The following is an 18,081-nucleotide window of genomic DNA, read 5'->3' on the forward strand; positions in this document are numbered from 1 at the left end:
TTCCAACGCATCCTTGGAAACCAACGCTATTATTTTGCATGGTACAGTTTTTTATGATGTCATTCATAGCAGTGTTACGATCGGAGGTTGTCGGCACCGCTTTCGAGGAAGCCAGCGCTTTACAGATCGTATAAACAACACGCATATAAAGTAAATGGTAAACCGGTAACGATTAATTTTATTTACGGTGCTAAATAGGGGGAGATTTTCACGATTTTTTTTTTACCAAAAAGAGGAGCTAACTTTATTTTGAGCGTAACTTGCTTAGTTTTAATGCTAGAGACTTTTATTTACTACTGGGCTACTGTTGTTTATTTGTCCCGATCTACAACCCTAAATCCCGATTTGTTTTTGCTTATGTACTGATTAAAAACAAATCGGACCTGACAACAATACTAGTCCTCCCCACAGGGCGTCTCAAACTTAACATAAGAAAAACATTTCTTTTCTTTCACCCAGTATAAGTACAAAAAAAAGTTTGAGTAAACCTTTGCATAACTGTGTAAATACTAAAGAAAAGTCTAAAATAATAAAAAAAAAATTAGCGAAATCCGTTAATCTGTTCACGAAAAAATCTACTATAACAATTCAGCAGAATTTTCTACATCCCTAACTTTTGACGAGCAGTTTATTTTGTATATGGTTACGTACGATTATGGAAACTTGGTAATAATATGAAAATTTATTTATGATTTACAGTTTTAGGTATATTTTGAACCGTATTAAAAAAGAAGCCACATCTCGATAAAAGGTGCCTTATGAAAAAAATACAAAGAGGCAAAAAAGTTTTAAAAACACTGTGTTTAACTAATGGTACCGCAGTAATAGTTTAATTGGAACGTACACAAACATTTGGGGGGTTTAAAGGCACAAAACCCCCATAAATTTTTTATGTAAACATATTAAAAAAGAAGCCGCATCTCGATAAATACTGCCTTATCGAAAAAATACTAAGAGGCAAAAAAGTTTTGAAAATATTGAATTGAACTAATGGTACCACAATAATAATTTAATTGGCACGTACACAAAAGTTTAGGGGGGTTTAGGAGAACAAAACCCCACAAAATTTTTAGGGGGTGCACAAATTTCACCATAATTTTTCTTTAAGATGTTCCTGCCATAAGAATGCCACATGTCCATTTTCAATAAAAAATCTCTAATAGTTTTCGATATATTCGAAAAAATCGATTTTCCTTTTGTAACTTCAAAGGGTGTAACTTTTTTTATGTGCATATGTGTACTAGGTTCATTCGAACTATTTTTGGTCCTAGAATATGTACTTTAATTTATGACCTGTATTTTTGTTACACCCTGTATATTTCTTCATGTTTTTTTAAATTTATTTTATGTTAATTAAATTAAAAGAATTATCGCGTGTATTGGGAAACTAGACCGAGCCTTCAAAGAGAATAAACAAATTCGCAACTATTATTAAACCATACTATATAATCACAATTCTCAGAACTCATTATTTACGAGTCAACGAAACCTCGCGAAATTGATTGTTTAATGGTTTCTGTTCGGATTGTTACATTGCTGGAAAATTGGATCAACCCAAAGGGATGTGGCAAGACAATAATTGAAAGTTAGTCGTCCAATTGTGAAGAGAACTTACCAAAGATTTCTTGAGACCGGATCTCACCAACGGCGCCATAACACGGGTGCAAAAAGGAAGATAATGGTCAGAGAAGATCGCGTTCTCACTATAGCTGCATTGCGTAACCGGACGCAAACTGCTGACATGCTCCAAAGCCATATTCAACAAGACCAAGGACCAGTAATCAGCGTTTTTACTAGCCTAAGAGCTAGTGAACCCTCCGACTAACGGTCTTCCTGTAAGGCTAGAAATTTGTATAGTGATAATATTCATAACACACCAAGGCTAAAAACCATGACCTGGCAGGCATCAGCCCTGCACGTGTATCTACCAGGTGAATCGAAAAGTGCATAGTTTAGGGGTAAAATAAACTTTCTCCTGTAAGGTTTAAATTTAAGTATGTGTTTGAATAAGTCATTTAGAAGAAATGTGTACAATGACATGCGATTCTGAAGAGCATAAGACCTTGCCAGGAGAGGGGAAAGATTAGGGGTTTTTCCTAAAATTATTTTTTTTTGCATCGAACAAAATGTTTTTAGATTTTTTGGATCATTCCAAACAGAAAAGGTCTTTAGTGATTTTTCTTTTAAGTTAATAGTTTTTGTTATACAGGGTGATTCATTGGGAAACGGAAATACTTTAATGGTGAATAGAGGTCACCAAGACGGTTCTAGGTATACTAAATTTTTTGTCCTACCGACTTTTATGTCCGAGTTACAGGGTGTTTTATAGATTTTGCTTATTTCTTTCCTAAGCCATAACTTTAGAACCACCCTGTATAATTTTTTAATATTTGGTACACAATTTTTTGACTTTAATTTTGAAATTATATTGAATTTTTTTTAAGAACTCCACATTAAAAAGCAGGTATTATCAACTTTTAATTATAAATTATTAAATTTATTGAATAAATACTCATTTTAAAATGAATCAATATTTATTTAACACATTCGAAAGACCCAATTATTAATCACAAGAAAAATCCAGGTCCGTATTTACAAAAAAACATAGAGTAATTGTGACCTTGAAACAACACCCTGTATATTGACATTTTCAAAAATTGTTTGCACATTTGAAAAGACCACAACAATGCGAGTTTATAGATTCACTTTGATTTTTTGTGTAAAAATTTATTAACTTTAATTTTGAAATTAAATATATTCAAATTTTTAAGAACCCTGAAATTAATAAGCAGGTTTTTAAAGCACTTTTATTAATAAATCATTCAAGTTAATGAATAAATACTAATTTTAAAAATAATCAGTTATTATTTACAGCATTAGAAGGACTTACTTACTAATCACAAGAAAAATCCAGGTCCGTATTAACAACAAAATACAAAGTAATTCTGACCTTGGAAAAACACCCTGTATATTGAAATTTTTAAAATACGTTTGCACACCTGAAGAGAGCACGAAAAACTAAGTTTAATATCCCGCTTTAATTTTTTGTGCAGACAATTTAATGGCATTACTTTTGAAATTATATCGAAATTTTTATTATGAGTTCCCAGAGTTCTTAAAAATTTCGACATAATTTCAAAATTAAATTCATTAAATTGTCTGGCCAAAAAATTGAAGCTAACGATTAAACTTAGTTTTTTGTGCTCTTTTCATACCTATGTGCAAACGAATTTTGAAAATTTCAATATACAGGGTGTTGTTCCAAGGTTACAATTACTTTATATTGTTTTGTTAATCCGGACCTGGATTTTTGTTGTGATTTGTAAGTGGGTCATTCGAATGTCGTCAATAAGTATTCATTATTTTTAAAATGGGTATTTATTTAATAACTTAAATAATTTATTGTTAAAAGTGCTTTAAAAATCTGCTTTTTAATTTTAGTGTTCTTAAAATTATCATTATACCTATTTAATTTCAAAATTAAAGTTTTTAAATTTCCTTCACGAAAAATTAAAGCAAACCGATAAACTCCAATTTTGTGGTTTTACCAAATGTGCAAACAAATTTTGAAGATTTCAATATACAGGGTGTTGTTTCAAGATCACAATTACTTTATTTTTTTTTTGTTAATACGGACCTGGATTTTTCTTGTGATTAATAAGTGGGTCGTTCCAATGTGGTAAATAAGTATTGATTAATTTTAAAATAAGTATTTATTCAATAGCTTTAATAATTTACAATTAAAAGTTAATAATACCTTCCTTTTAATGTCAGAGTTCTTAAAAAATCCAATATAATTTTAAAATTAAAGTCATAAAATTGTCTGGCGGAAAAACTGAAGCGAACGATTAGACTTAGTTTTTTGTGCTCTTTTCAAATATGCAAACAGATTTTCAGAATTTTAATATATAGGGTATTGTTTTAAGGTCACAATTACTTTATAATTTTTTGTTAATCCGGACCTGGATTTTTCTTGTGATTAATAATTGGGTCGTTCCAATGTGGTAAATAAGTATTGATTCATTTTAAAATAAGTATTTATTCAATAGCTTTAATAATTTACAATTAAAAGTTAATAATACCTTCTTTTTAATGTCAGAGTTCTTAAAAAATCCAATATAATTTTAAAATTAAAGTCATAAAATTGTTTGGCCGAAAAACTGAAGCGAACGATTAGACTTAGTTTTTTGTGCTCTTTTCAAATATGCAAACAGATCTTCAGAATTTTAATATATAGGGTGTTGTTTTAAGGTCACAATTACTTTATAATTTTTTGTTAATCCGGACCTGGATTTTTCTTGTGATTAGTATGTCGGTCGTTTGGGTTTTGGATGAGACACATGTGTAGCAAATATCAAAAAAATATATAGAGTGGTTCTAAAGTTATGGCTTAGGAAAGAAATTGACAAAATCGATAAAACACCCTGTAACTCGGTTATAAAAGTCGGTAGCGCAAAAAATGTAGTATACCTAGAACCACCTCGGTGACCTCTATTCACAATTAAAGTATTTCCGTTTCCCAATGAAACACCCTGTATAAGCGATTAAAAATTTTGAAAATTGCGAAATCGGCCATTTTTAACCCTAAATCAGACATTTATCTAAAAATTTCAATGTTGCCAAGGTACGTAGATATTCTTTAAACATTGATTGATGAAATCCCGAAGAGTTTTTTGCAATAAAATATCGAAAACCTCTTTGTTTTTTTAATTGCTAATCAAGCGGGCGCGACACTGTAGTATAAGTGCGGACGTTTGAGTTTGCATAAATTCATTATCTCGAGAATGGGCAAATTTCAAGAGAAATCCTCAGACAGGTCGATTCTTATTTTTGAATTAGGACTTTTTGGCATATATATAATACTAGTGACGTCATCCATCTGGGCGTGATGACGTAATCGATGATTTTTTTTTAAATAAGAGTAGGGGTTGTGTGATAGCTCATGGGAAAGGTTATTTAATTCTCTATTCAGTAAATTAACATAATTATTTATACAGGGTGTACAAAAAATTTTTTCTTCTATTTGTCAAATTTCATCAAAGTTAATTTAATAAAAAAAATTTTTTTGTACACCCTGTATAAATAATTATGTTAATGTTTATATTACTGAATAGAGAATTAAATAACCTTTCAAATGAGCTATCACACAACCCCTACTCTCATTTAAAAAAATCATCGATTACGTCATCACACCCAGATGAATGACGTCACTAGTATTATATATATGCCAAAAAGTCCTAATTTAAAAATAAAAATCGACCTGTCTGAGGATTTCTCTTGAAATTTGCCCATTCTCGAGATAATTTATGCCAACTCAAACGCCCTCACTTATACTACAGTTTCGCGCCCGCTTGATTAGCAATTAAAAAACAAAGGGGTTTCCGATATTGTATTGCAAAAAATTCTTTGAGATTTCATCAATCAATGTTTAAAGAATATCTACCTACCTTGGCAACATTGAAACTTTTAATTAAATGTCCGATTTAGGGTTAAAAATGGCCGATTTCGCAATTTTTTTTTAATTTTTAATCGCTTATATAACAAAAACTATTAACCTAAGAGAAAAATCACTAAAGACCTTTTCTGTTTGGAATGATTCAAAAAACCTTAAAAAAATTTGTTCGATGCAAAAAAAATAATTTTAGGAAAAACCCCTAATTTTTCCCCTCGCCTGGCAAGGTCTTGTGCTCTTCAGAATCGCCTGTCATTGTACACATTTCTTCTAAATGACTTACTCCAAACACATACTTAAATTTAAACTTTACAGGAGAAAGTTTATTTTTCCCCTAAACTATGCATTTTTCGATTCACCTGGTAGATACACGTGCAGGGCTGATGCCTGCCAGGTCATGGTTTTTAGTCTTGGTGTGCTATGAATTATCACTATACAAATTTCTATCCTTACAGGAAGACCGTTACTCGGAGGGTTCACTAGCTCTTAGGCTATACTGTTCGACAAAGGTTAATAGAACAGGGTTTAGTAGCTTTCAATATAGCAACGGGGCCATTACTTACTGTTGCCCACAAAAGACGCAGACTTACATTTGCCCGTGAACACGTCAATTGGACAAATACGATTGGGAAAAAGAATTGGTTACGGATGAGTGTAGAATATTAATTTATGATAAAGCTGGTCGAAATAAGGTCCACGCAAGGGCTTTAGAACTTTATACTGCCTGCACTCGGTCAAACCGGTTTGCTTTTGGTGGTGGCTCAGTAATATTTTGGGCATGGTTTTCTTTTGAGTCACACTCGGATCTCGTCTTGATTGAGAGTGGGACATTAACAGCACACCGATACAAAACCGAGATCGTACAACATCATGGGATGCCATATGCTGGGATTATTGGAAATGGTTTTCTACTAATGCAAGATAATGCGAGATCACACACGGCAAGGATTGTAACGCAGTAAAGGCAGTATAATCAGCTGCTCGTTGAATCAATGTCCATAGTGTTAATTTCCTTTTGCGAACTACGTGGAAATATTATGTTATTGTGTAGTGAATAAATTATTATTTACAATTACAGAGTAGGTACGTGTGCAAATGAGTGATTAGTTGTTCACATATGTACCGGGTGTCCCAATAAGAATGGCGCTCGGCCATATCTCAGGAACCGTTTATAGTACAGCTTTGGGAAAAAAAATTTTATAAGAAAAGTTGCATCGAGAAAAGCCTGGAAATTATTTTCATAATTGTAAGTCCACCGCTAGAGGGCGTAATTGAATATAAAAAATTAAAAAATCCAAAATTTGCCTAATGAAAGGGCACTGGAAATCCGATTATCGTATTCTGTATAAAATTCTGCGCATATTTTATTTCACAAGTTTAAGTCTACCTGTGCAAATAAGAGGTGGGGGTGAGTGGGAACCTTGTTATGAAAAAATCGCTGTAAGTCCGGTTCTGCTTAATCGATTTTTGCAAACTTGGTCTTGTTGAAAACATCTCTTTTTCGTCAATGTAATAGTTATAATTTGGAAACAGCCTATTACGTAATATGCCGGCTAGGAGGCGCTATTTATATTCTTTTTAGAAATCTAGTTTTCTTTGGAAAGTATTAAATACAAGTATGTATTTTTTTTCCTGTATTACAAAATTAGACCAAATTAGCAACAGAATACTGAAAACCGCATGTCTATACCTTTTTTCTATCTCGAGATATCTTAAGAAACCTGTAAATTTTAAACATAACTGTTGCTGTCATATAAGTGGAAATATATAGAAGCAAGCAGTGTGCTATGGAAAAAAACAAAGAAACATTTTCCAGATGTCACCGTATATATTAAATCAAAACAAAATATGAAAAACTCTACTAATGGGGTGACGTCTTTGGGGATATTTCATTGCATATATTCTAGCCGCAACAGTTGCATTTCTTATGCATACAAAGAATGTGGCTATCATGTCAAATGCTTCTTAGTTTGTAAGAATCATCTTGAATTTCACTCTGTCTAAATTTTATATAAAATTTAATAGAAACAAACCGCAACAAACCATCAATGCACAAATTTTTATGTTTTACTGATTTGACACATAATTTGACACATGATGACTTCTTGAAGTTAATTTTTCTAATAGTTCTATTTTTTCCATAGCACACTACTTGTTTCCACTTTGACTTCCTTAACTTAGTTTACCGGTGACAATAACAGTTATGTATTTATCTTAGTTGGGAATAGGATAATTGATATTAAAATATAATGAAATAAAAATTAAAAATTTGTGTAGAAAATCTGACGTTTTTACATTTTCTACGATTCATCGAGAGAAAAGCAAATGCGCGGAGGCAACAATTTATAAAAATTTACATATTAACGCTATTTCTTTTTTGGTATTATTTTAAGTAATAAAATTAGTGTAATATTTAAATAAAAATAAAATTAAACTGTTTAAAATATATTTATTTCGTTAAAATCATAATAATAAAAGTATAACTTCTTACTCGCGTACAAAGTACACACACTCTTTTTTTGTTATATTTTATAGTGTTATTTGTTTTATTGTTGTTTTGATTCATTATCATGTTGTTGTGATGATACATCTGGACAATGTTCCTTTGTTTTTTTTTCATAGCACACTACGTGCTTCTATACAGGGTGTAACGAAAATACAGGTCATAAATTTAATCACATATTCTGGGGCCAAAAATAGTTGGATTGAACCTAACTTACCTTAGTACAAATGTGCATATAAAAACAGTTACAACCCTTTGAAGTTACAAAATGAAAATCGATTTTTTTCAATATATCGAAAACTATTAAAGATTTTTTATTGAAAATGGACATATGGCATTCTTATGACAGTAGTATCTTAAGAAAAAATTATAGTGAAATTTGGACACCCCATAAAAATTTTATGGGGGTTTAGTTCCTTTAAACCCCCCCAAACTTTTGTGTACGTTCCAATTAAATTATTATTGTAGTACCATTACTTAAACACAATATTTATAAAACTTTTTTGGCTCTTAGTACTTTTTCGAAAAGTCAGTTTTTATCGAGATATTTTGAATATTTGTCAAATCCATAAAATATTTGTATATGGTTAAGTACGATTATGGAGACTTGGTAATAATATGAAAATTTATGTATGATTTACATTTTTAGGTATATTTTGAACCGTATTAAAAAAGAAGCCATATCTCGATAAAAGGTGCCTTCTCGAAAAAATACAAAGAGGCAAAAAAGTTTTAAAAACATTTTGTTTAACTAGTGGTATCGCAGTGATAGTTTAATTGGAGCGTACACAAACATTTGGGGGGTTTAAAGGAACAAAATCCCCATAAAATTTTTATGTAAACATATTAAAAAAGAAGCCGCAACTCGATAAAAACTGCCTTATAGAAAAAATACTAAGAGCCAAAAAAGTTTTAAAAATATTGAATTTAACTAATGGTATCACAATAATAATTTAATTGAAACGTACAGAAAAGTTTGGGGGGGGGGGGGGGGTTTAAGGGAACAAAACCCCCATAAAATTTTTATGGGGAGCACAAATTTCACTATAATTTTTCTTTAAGATGCACCTGTCATAAGAATGACACATATCCATTTTCAATAAAAAATCTCTAATAGTTTTCGATATATTCGAAAAAATCGATTTTCATTTTGTAACTTCAAAGGGCTATAACTTTTTTTCTGTGCATATTTGTACTAAGGTAAGTTAGGTTCATTCGAACTATTTTTGGTCCCAGAATATGTGATTTAATTTATGACCTGTATTTTTGTTACACCCTGTATATTTCCACTTATATGACAGCAACAGTTATGTTTAAAATTTACACGTTTCTTAAGATATCTCGAGATAGGAAAAAGGTATCGACATGCGGTTTTCGGTATTCTGTTGCTAATTTGGTCTAATTTTGTAATACAGGAAAAAAATACATACTTGTATTTAATATTTTCCAAAAAAAACGTAGATTTCTAAAAAAATAAATAGCTCCTTCTAGCCGGCATATTACGTAATAGGCTGTTTCCAAATTATAACTATTACATTGACGAAAAAGAGCTGTTTTCAACAGGACCAAGTTTGTAAAAATCGATTAAGCAGAACCGGACTTACAGCGATTTTTTCCCACTCACCCCACCTCTTATTTGCACAGGTAGACTTAAACTTGTGAAATAAAATATGCACAGAATTGTATGAAGAATACGATTATTGGATTTCCAGTGCCCTGTCATTAGGCAAATTTTGTAAAATTTCGATTTTTTAATTTTTGATATTCAATTACGCCCCCTAGCGGTGGACTTACAATTATGAAAATAATTTCCAGGCTTTTCCCGGGACAACTTTTGTTATAATTTTTTTCCCAAAGCTGTAGTATAAACGGTTCCTGAGATATGGCCGAGAGCTATTCTTATTGGGACACCCGGTACATATAACTGAAACATATCATCTCCACGAAGATGAAAATTAATGTGATAAATAAAAATGTCCTCTAAAATGTTCAATTTCTTAGTTGTAAATTATTATATTCTTTTTTATTTGTACCCGCACTGGACACCAGACAATGGCGTACGGATAGATGGGCGGGCCCTGGTTCCAGTTTGGATGGGGCCCGCCCGCAAAATAAAAACACACATTGCATATCAAGAGTTTTTAATAAACATTAAATATAGATCATCATATATCATAAAAATATATCATATCAAGTGATACCTATTGTGACGATGTGTGCTTTTGCCCTGGGGCTGAAAAACATACGTTCAAGATAAGTCCGGGATTGGATAAACTGACTAATTGTAAGCAACTTTAATTCTATAGACTTTTTTCACTAAGTCAATACTTTTCCAGTTATTTGTGAGTGAATATGTTCATTTTTCAACAACAAAAAAACACGTTTTGAGACGGTTTTTCGCAGATAACTAAAAAAGTAAGTATTTTATCGAAAAACATATTAGTAAAAATATAGCCTATAAAAAAGTGAAAAAAATGGTGTATATGCGAAGTCTCTAGACCCAGGAGCAGCAGAGTTGTAGGTAATGAAAATTAGGTTCTTTCGTCAAATTCCAATTCGAATATTTCAACGTGAAATAATAAAAAAATGAAGCACTTTTCGGGAAAAACTCATCGCAGCTTTTTTAAAGTTTTTAAAAAGCTTTATTTTTTATTTAAGTTTTAGCATCAATATTAAGTATGTAACACTCAAAATAGAGTTAGTCCCTTTTTTTGGTAAAAAAAAAAATCGTAAAAATCACCCTCTAATTAGCATCCCAAATGAAATTAATCGTTACCGCTTCACAAATTACTTGACTTATGTATTGTTTATATGATCTGTAAGTTTTATCAGTTCAGCTACTCCTTTTTGAAAAAAAAAATTGTTTTTTCAAAATAACAAAAATTTTTGGTTGTACCAAAAATCTCAACTAGTAAAAAAATATAGGTTTTACTATAGTGAATATTTTGTGATTTTTGTTTTCCTGGAGACAAAAATTGGTTATAATATGGCTGTTCACAATTTGCATACACTCGTGATTAGTGACTCGTTTAGGCTCATTTAACTACAGTCTTTTCAAAAATAAGCACTTTGAACCAACGAATCTTACACATCTTATAACCAAGACATAAGTAAAGTAATTTGTGAAGCGGTAACGATTTTCATTTCGAAAGCTAATTAGGGGGTAATTTTCACAATTTTTTTTACCAAACAAAAAAAAGATACCAACATTATTGTGATCGTAACTTACTTACTTTTGATGTTAGAAACTTTTTTAAAAAACAATGGACTATTAAAATAGTAAGCTAATATTAATCCTATAGTTTTTCATACTGACATGACTGATCAATTTACGCCAGCCGTTTTTATAAATAATGAAACTCAAAAATTTTCTACATCTAAATATCCAGTCATAATTAAAAACCTTAATATCGGAAAACTAAATCAGCTTTTAAAAAATGAACATTGGAATGAAATTTATATCAACAAAATAGATTCTCAAATTGCATATTATGATACATTTATAAATAAGTTAAATAATTACGTACAAACCTCTAGGGAGATAAAACGGTTAAATAAAAAATATCAAAAAAACCTTGGATAACGGTGGGGTTGATATCTTTTATCAAACGACGAGATTTTCTTAAAAAGAAATTAGTGTCTATATTTATCCTTATTATCTTTACTACTGCATATTGTCTATATTTAGAATTTAATTTCAGTTATTAAGAATTACCTAAAATTACAGGCTGAAGGTTGATGGTGCTAAAAACACGAGTATCGAACCTATTGTATTGGGATTATTTTTATGACCCACCGTATAAAACTTGCATTGATCAGTTTCCGAATTTCTGCAACTTTGTAGCTTACCTACAACTTATTCATGAATCGTGCTAATATAAAAAATACAAGTATTTGAGTTAGCACGTGTAGGCAGGCACCGACGGCGGTTAGTCTTTAAACAAGTGTTGAAACAAGGGCTTCCGTAAACAGGTAAAACTAGTAAGGAACCTTACAAAAGCGTTCCCTGTGTTTCTTACAATAAATTTCTGCAATTTGTGCAATAAATTTGGTTTTCAAATTTTTTGATGAATAGTCATTCTTCGTTTTTATTTATAAGTACCTACACAAAACTTAAAATTTATTAAGCAGTTACATTTCCTAGTGTGTACTTGTCTAGTTCACAATGTCCCCATCAAATTAGAAACAAAAGAAGCAAAAAGCGCGTTAGAGCGAGCCCCTGCCTGGCCCGGGCCATGGTGCCGCGGAACCATGCTCAGTACGCCACTGACACCAGATACTCCAGAGGCTCTCATTTACATCATAATCATACTCAGCAACCCCGAACCCCCCCTCCCGACTACTCTGCATCAATTTAGTGTCGGAAAGCCTCGAAATTCCAGATGGCGTGCACAGCACCACAGCAGTAACCCTGGAGACCAGGTGCTCCGGGAGTCGGTTCTGAGGGCGTATTCTTGTTCAGAGACCCCAAAAAACCCCCGAGTAACAAAATCTGACCATTAATATTCTGACTTTGACATGTTTTCATAGAATTCGATTTGGACCCAAAAATTGCATGCACTTTTGGATGAATTTTATACGCTTTAAATGAAATTATGCATTTCCACCCATTTTTGTATAGTACACTTTTTTCCTGACGTCATCCCGAACACTATGCAAAAAGGTGCTAGTCGATAGGTGCTGTATTTAAAAAATGGAGTTTTCCTAAATGTTTTTGTCTTCAAATAGAAAACAGGTTTGTACATTAAATCATGTTGGCTTACATCTAACATAACTAACTTACCTTACAAGAATCTAGATGAGCCATTCCCTTCGCTATTTGTACTGCAATATCCAAAGCTTGAGATTCTGACATTGTACTAAATCTTCCTGGAAGGGAATCTCTATTAGCGAGTAAGAAATCTTTGAGATTCAAGGATGCATGTTCCAAAACAACATAAATATTCTGCGATGTTTCGCACATTCCAATAAGACATATGATATTGTCATGTTTTCCAACTTTTATAAGTACATCAAGGTCGTGAAGCATTGTCTTTCTAGTTTCTTGGGACATTTTTTTGTCTTGAATTGTATATGCTGCAGTTGATATTACGTTATCATTATCTTGTAAGATTGCACTATTAACTCTTCCATATCTGCCGACACCAAGTAAATTCGTGGGTTCTACATTGAGCTGACTGGAAGGAATTGTTCTAACTTTCTGCTTTAAGTTTCTGTAATGGTTAACAGGTACGACTTCTTCTTCATCAATATATCCGTTGTTTTCCTTAAAAAAAATGTTAAAGTGTATACCACATAAAAAATTAAACAAAAAAACAAACGACAAATGTACTTTCAATATATATGTATCTTACATTTTCTTACAACAAAAGTTATTTTGTAGGTTATGACCTGAGCAAAGCTCGGTCATGAGTCGTGTGCTAGCTCATTTGAAAGGTTGTTCAATTCTCTATTCAGTAATATAAACTGCCATATTTTTGGTGGATATGTTACATGTCATTATGCAAAATGTCATCAGCTACCGGACTATTCGTTATGGTACCAGCAAGATGGAGCACAACCGCATTACGTACGGCACATACGTGAATACCTAAATACCTATACGTATAAAGAGGGACGGTAGAACCACTCTCCGAAAAATTGGAAGTAAAATCTGTAGTCGCGCATGGCGACCGCGCAATGTTGGCAGTCGCCTTTGCCCCACTCTCGCATTGCTATTCGCATAGAAACGTACTGCTTTTAACAGGGAAAACCCGCATCCACCACTGGTGAATTACCAATTGCGTACTGCCGGTATTACTTCCTGAGATCAAAGCGCCGACAGAGGAGTGATTTTACTGTGGAACTTCTATATACTGTGCCTAAATAATGTTTTTCCTAATATGTAGACGGATTGGCTGACGAGGATTTTTAGAGTGGCCAGCTAGATTCCCTGATCTGTCCTTACTAGATTTTTGAAGTTATACTTCTTTAGGCGCGATTGAGAGTAAAATTTCATAATACTGCGCGCATGCGCACACAGGCAGTATGGCGTTTAGTTGCCGAATCTTTCAAGTTATGTATAAATATATCAGTGCAAGAAGTGAAAAGAATATACATATTAGTGTTTTTAGTAAATATATTTATTATAATTTTTGTGTCTTTGGATTTGTCTTCCTCAGAAGTAAGAGGAGTATTATTAAAACATTTTATTGTATATTTATTACACTTGTTTGTTTGTTACCGTGAATTGTCATTAGGTACGTCCCAACCGATACAGACACAGTCCTCGTAGCGTATTTGGTATAGCATTCGGCCAGAGATCGAGAGGTCTTTAGTTCGAGTCCGGAGCAATCCTATACTTTTTTTTTATTTTTTTGAAAGCGGTAAGCACAAAATTAGTTTGGTGTTTAAAAAAATTAAAACAAACTGTTTAAAGTATATTTATTTTTAAGAAATCATATAATAGAAGTATAACTCTTACGTGCGTACAAAGTACACACACATTCTTTTTTCTTATGGGAATACCTTAAGTCAAAAGTTTACGTTAACAGACCTAATACTATTGATTAATTTAAAGAGAGAATTAGGACCGAAATTTATTTAATTAATGCTGATACCCTTAATACTGTTTTATAAGAGTTCCAACATCGTCTTGCATATTGTCAATAGGCAAATGGTTTTAACATTTAATTGTTTGTAGGTTTATTTAGTCCTGCTTATATTTTTATAAATTACGTTTAGATATGAGTAAAATATCTTTTATTTCTCGAAGATACGGTCATTATTATACAAAAAAAATGCGCTCTTTTCGATATAGTGTCAAACTAAGGTATTACCAATAAAAAAATGATAATGACGTCAAAACTCGAACAGTGATGGCGTCATCAAAAATGAGATCAGCAAAAAATGCGCAACTGAAAAATAAAATCGACCTGTCTGAGCCTGTTTTAAACAATGGCTGAATCAAGCGTTTAACGAATTTATTCCAACCTTTACGTGCTCACTGTATATGAGTCACCTATCTATACGTTATAGTGCTAAAGCGTCGTTTAGACACAGCGATAAGTCACAGCCACTTATTGTGATGACAAGTTGCTGTGATTTGTTGATGATTGAAACGCTGTTTAGACGCTGCGATATGTTGCTGTGATTTATCGCGATGTGATTGACCACAACAAGTTGAAGAGGTGAGTATTGTGTACACTTTACACCCTTCAATAAATGATAACGAGTTTTCATCCTAACAAATAGATCCTGTTACCTTCTTCATAACAAAAATATAAAGGTTGGGTATGTTATACAGGGTACCTACAAAGGTATAACCAATTTTATATGAAAATCGTAACAAGTTCAACTTACTGTATAAATAAAAATAAGCACAGCGGCAATGGTTTATTGATGCCATATTTTTTATTTATTGTCAAAATATTGTCAAAATGACAACAATAACGATGCTAATTTACTTTATATCTAATACAGGGTGAGTTAAAACTCAAGTACATTATTTTCTCAGTAAAATTTAAATGGGATACCCTGTATTTTATATCACTATTGAAAAGTACCATTACCGTACTTTAATTTGTGTACAACATTCCCTATGTCTAAATTTATTAGTTTTCGAGATATTTTCATTTTTCAATGGACCAGTAGCGTGGCTACCCAGATCACCAGAATTTAATAAACTGGACTGATTTTTTGGGGTTACTTTTAGAATAGAATGCAGGTTATAAAATGCCTCCAACAACAAAAGATGAGATGAAAAATAGAATAAAAAGTGTATTTCGAAGTGTTAATTTACAAATGCTTCGTAGTGTAAGTATCAATGACCGTTTTTAGACATGCATAAAATGTGTTAGGCGGTCATTTTGAACAACTTTGTAATTACATAAATAGTTAAAATATTTTAATTTTTTCAAAAATGTTGTGTTTTGTGTTCATGTTTTTTTTTGTAAAATTTATTACTGATAAATTATTTTTCGTTCTTTATTTGTTACATTGGTACATTTACATACAAAAGTAGTTTTTATTTGTTTTCACAAAATGTTTGTTTTGTGTTTGTTTTTTTTTGCAAAATTTATAACTAATAGATTATTTTTCTTTCTTGTTTCTTACACTTACACACAAAAGTAGTTTTTAATTATTTCAAAAATTGTGTAAGTATGTTGTGGTCGTGTTTTTTTTTGCAAAATTTATTACTAATAAATAATTTTTCTTTCTTTATTTGCTACACTGTTACATTTATTACCAGATTGATAAATCAGTACTTAATCGTAAATTGTCAGTTTTAGACAATTCAGTCATGGCTTACTCAAAATTTGGAAAGTTTTAGACCCGTAATTAATAATTTGCTCTGAAAAATGAAAATATCTCGAAAACTAATAAATTTAGACATAGGGAATGTTTTAGAAAAATTAAAGTACGGTAATGATACTTTTCGATAGTGATATAAAATACAGGGTGTTCCATTTAAAATTACTGAGAAAATAATGTAGATACTTGCGTTTTGACTCACCCTGTATTCAATATAAAGAAAATTAGCAATATCAATAATTTATGATATTGATATACGAACGAACTCGTAAAGTACGGAGAACAAGATCTAACTAAACAACTATTAAAACTAATACAAAACATAATAGAACAAAACAGAAGAATGGAGATCAAGCATCCACAAGAATGGAGATCAAGCATTCTAATACCTCCCTTCAAAAAAGGAGACAAATCGGACCCGGAGAATTATAGAGGAATTAACTTATTAAACACAACATTAAAATTAACAACCAAAGTGATAAACAAATTGACTGAAATTATACCATCTGAAGAAGAACAACAAGGTTTTAGGTCGGGAAGGTCATACACTGACGCTGTATTTATAATGAGGTAAGTTCAAGAGAAATCGTTGGAAGACAACAAACCGGCATATTTATATGTTTCGTGGACCTTAAGAAAGCAGTATCCATTTGTTATACTCGAGAGAAGTACCTCTAGGAATCATTAAAACGATTGAAAACATCTACCAGAACCACACAATAAAAGTAAAAGTGGAAGATGAACTAACTGAATTAATTAAAGCCGGCAATGGGATAAGACAGGGAGATTAATTGAGTCCTTTATTGTTCAACCTGATCATGGACGAAATAATAAAAAAGTAAGAACTAAAAAAGGATACCAAATGGGAGACAAGCAACTCAAAATAATCTTCTATGCATACGATGCAATACCAATCTCCCAAAATGAAGATGATTTACAACGTATTCTGCACCAATTTAACATAACCGCCAGAAAATTTAACATGCTAATTTCCCCAAAAAAGACAAAATGTATGGTTATAACAGCAGATCCAATAAGATTTAAATTGGAGCTGGAAGGTCAGATAATAGAACAAGTGATGGAGTTTAAATACCTATAGACATAACACTATCTAGCTACGGAAGGCTCGAAACAGAAGTGGAAGATCAAGTTAATAGAGCAAACAGAGCCGCAGGTTGCCTGAATGACACAATATGGAGAAATACAAATATCGGAAAAGATATGAAAGGCAGAATTTACAAAACAGTCACCAGAACAATAATGACATATGCGGCAGAAACACGACCCGACAGAGAGGACAAAAAGATTGCTCGAGATCAGCGGAGATGAAAACCCTTCGAAAAATCGATAGTAAGACTCTATGGGACAGAGCTAGAAGTGCAGATATACGACAGAAGACAGGGTAAGAAACATAAGAATAGAATGGAATGACCACATAAGCCGAATGACAACAGAGTAGTCAGGACAGCGAGAGACGGTTTCCCAATAAGAAGACGATCAGTGGTAAGACCACGAAAACAATGGAACGACAACTTACTAGAGGCACATTGAAAAAACAGACAGTCATGTCTATACAAAAAGAAGAAGAAGAAGAATTTATGAAAATATTGATAATAAAAAAATATGGCATCAATAATCCATTGCTTTTGTGCTTATTTTTATTTATACAATGAGTTAACTTGTTACAATTTGTCATATAAAATTGGTTATAACTTTGTAAAATACCCTGTATAACATAACAATCCTTTATACTTTTGTAATGGCGAAGTTAAGATTTTGAATATAAAATAAAATACAGGGTGTTCCATTTAAAAAAACATAAGTTTGGTCTGCC

General features: G+C 31.9%; 1 protein-coding gene across 1 annotated transcript in view; it reads right to left on the minus strand.

The window, feature by feature from the left end:
* The window catches only part of LOC114335624 (putative inactive tyrosine-protein kinase Wsck), a 106,344-nt gene that overhangs the window by 20,124 nt on the left and 68,139 nt on the right, over nucleotides 1–18,081 (minus strand). The window contains exon 6 of the mRNA XM_028285886.2: nucleotides 12,739–13,221. Within this exon, the coding sequence (XP_028141687.1) occupies nucleotides 12,739–13,221 (483 nt within the window). The remainder of the gene's footprint in view (nucleotides 1–12,738; nucleotides 13,222–18,081) is intronic.

Source organism: Diabrotica virgifera, chromosome 10 (genome assembly GCF_917563875.1).
Source record: "Diabrotica virgifera virgifera chromosome 10, PGI_DIABVI_V3a".
Classification (NCBI taxonomy): Eukaryota; Metazoa; Arthropoda; class Insecta; order Coleoptera; family Chrysomelidae; genus Diabrotica; species Diabrotica virgifera.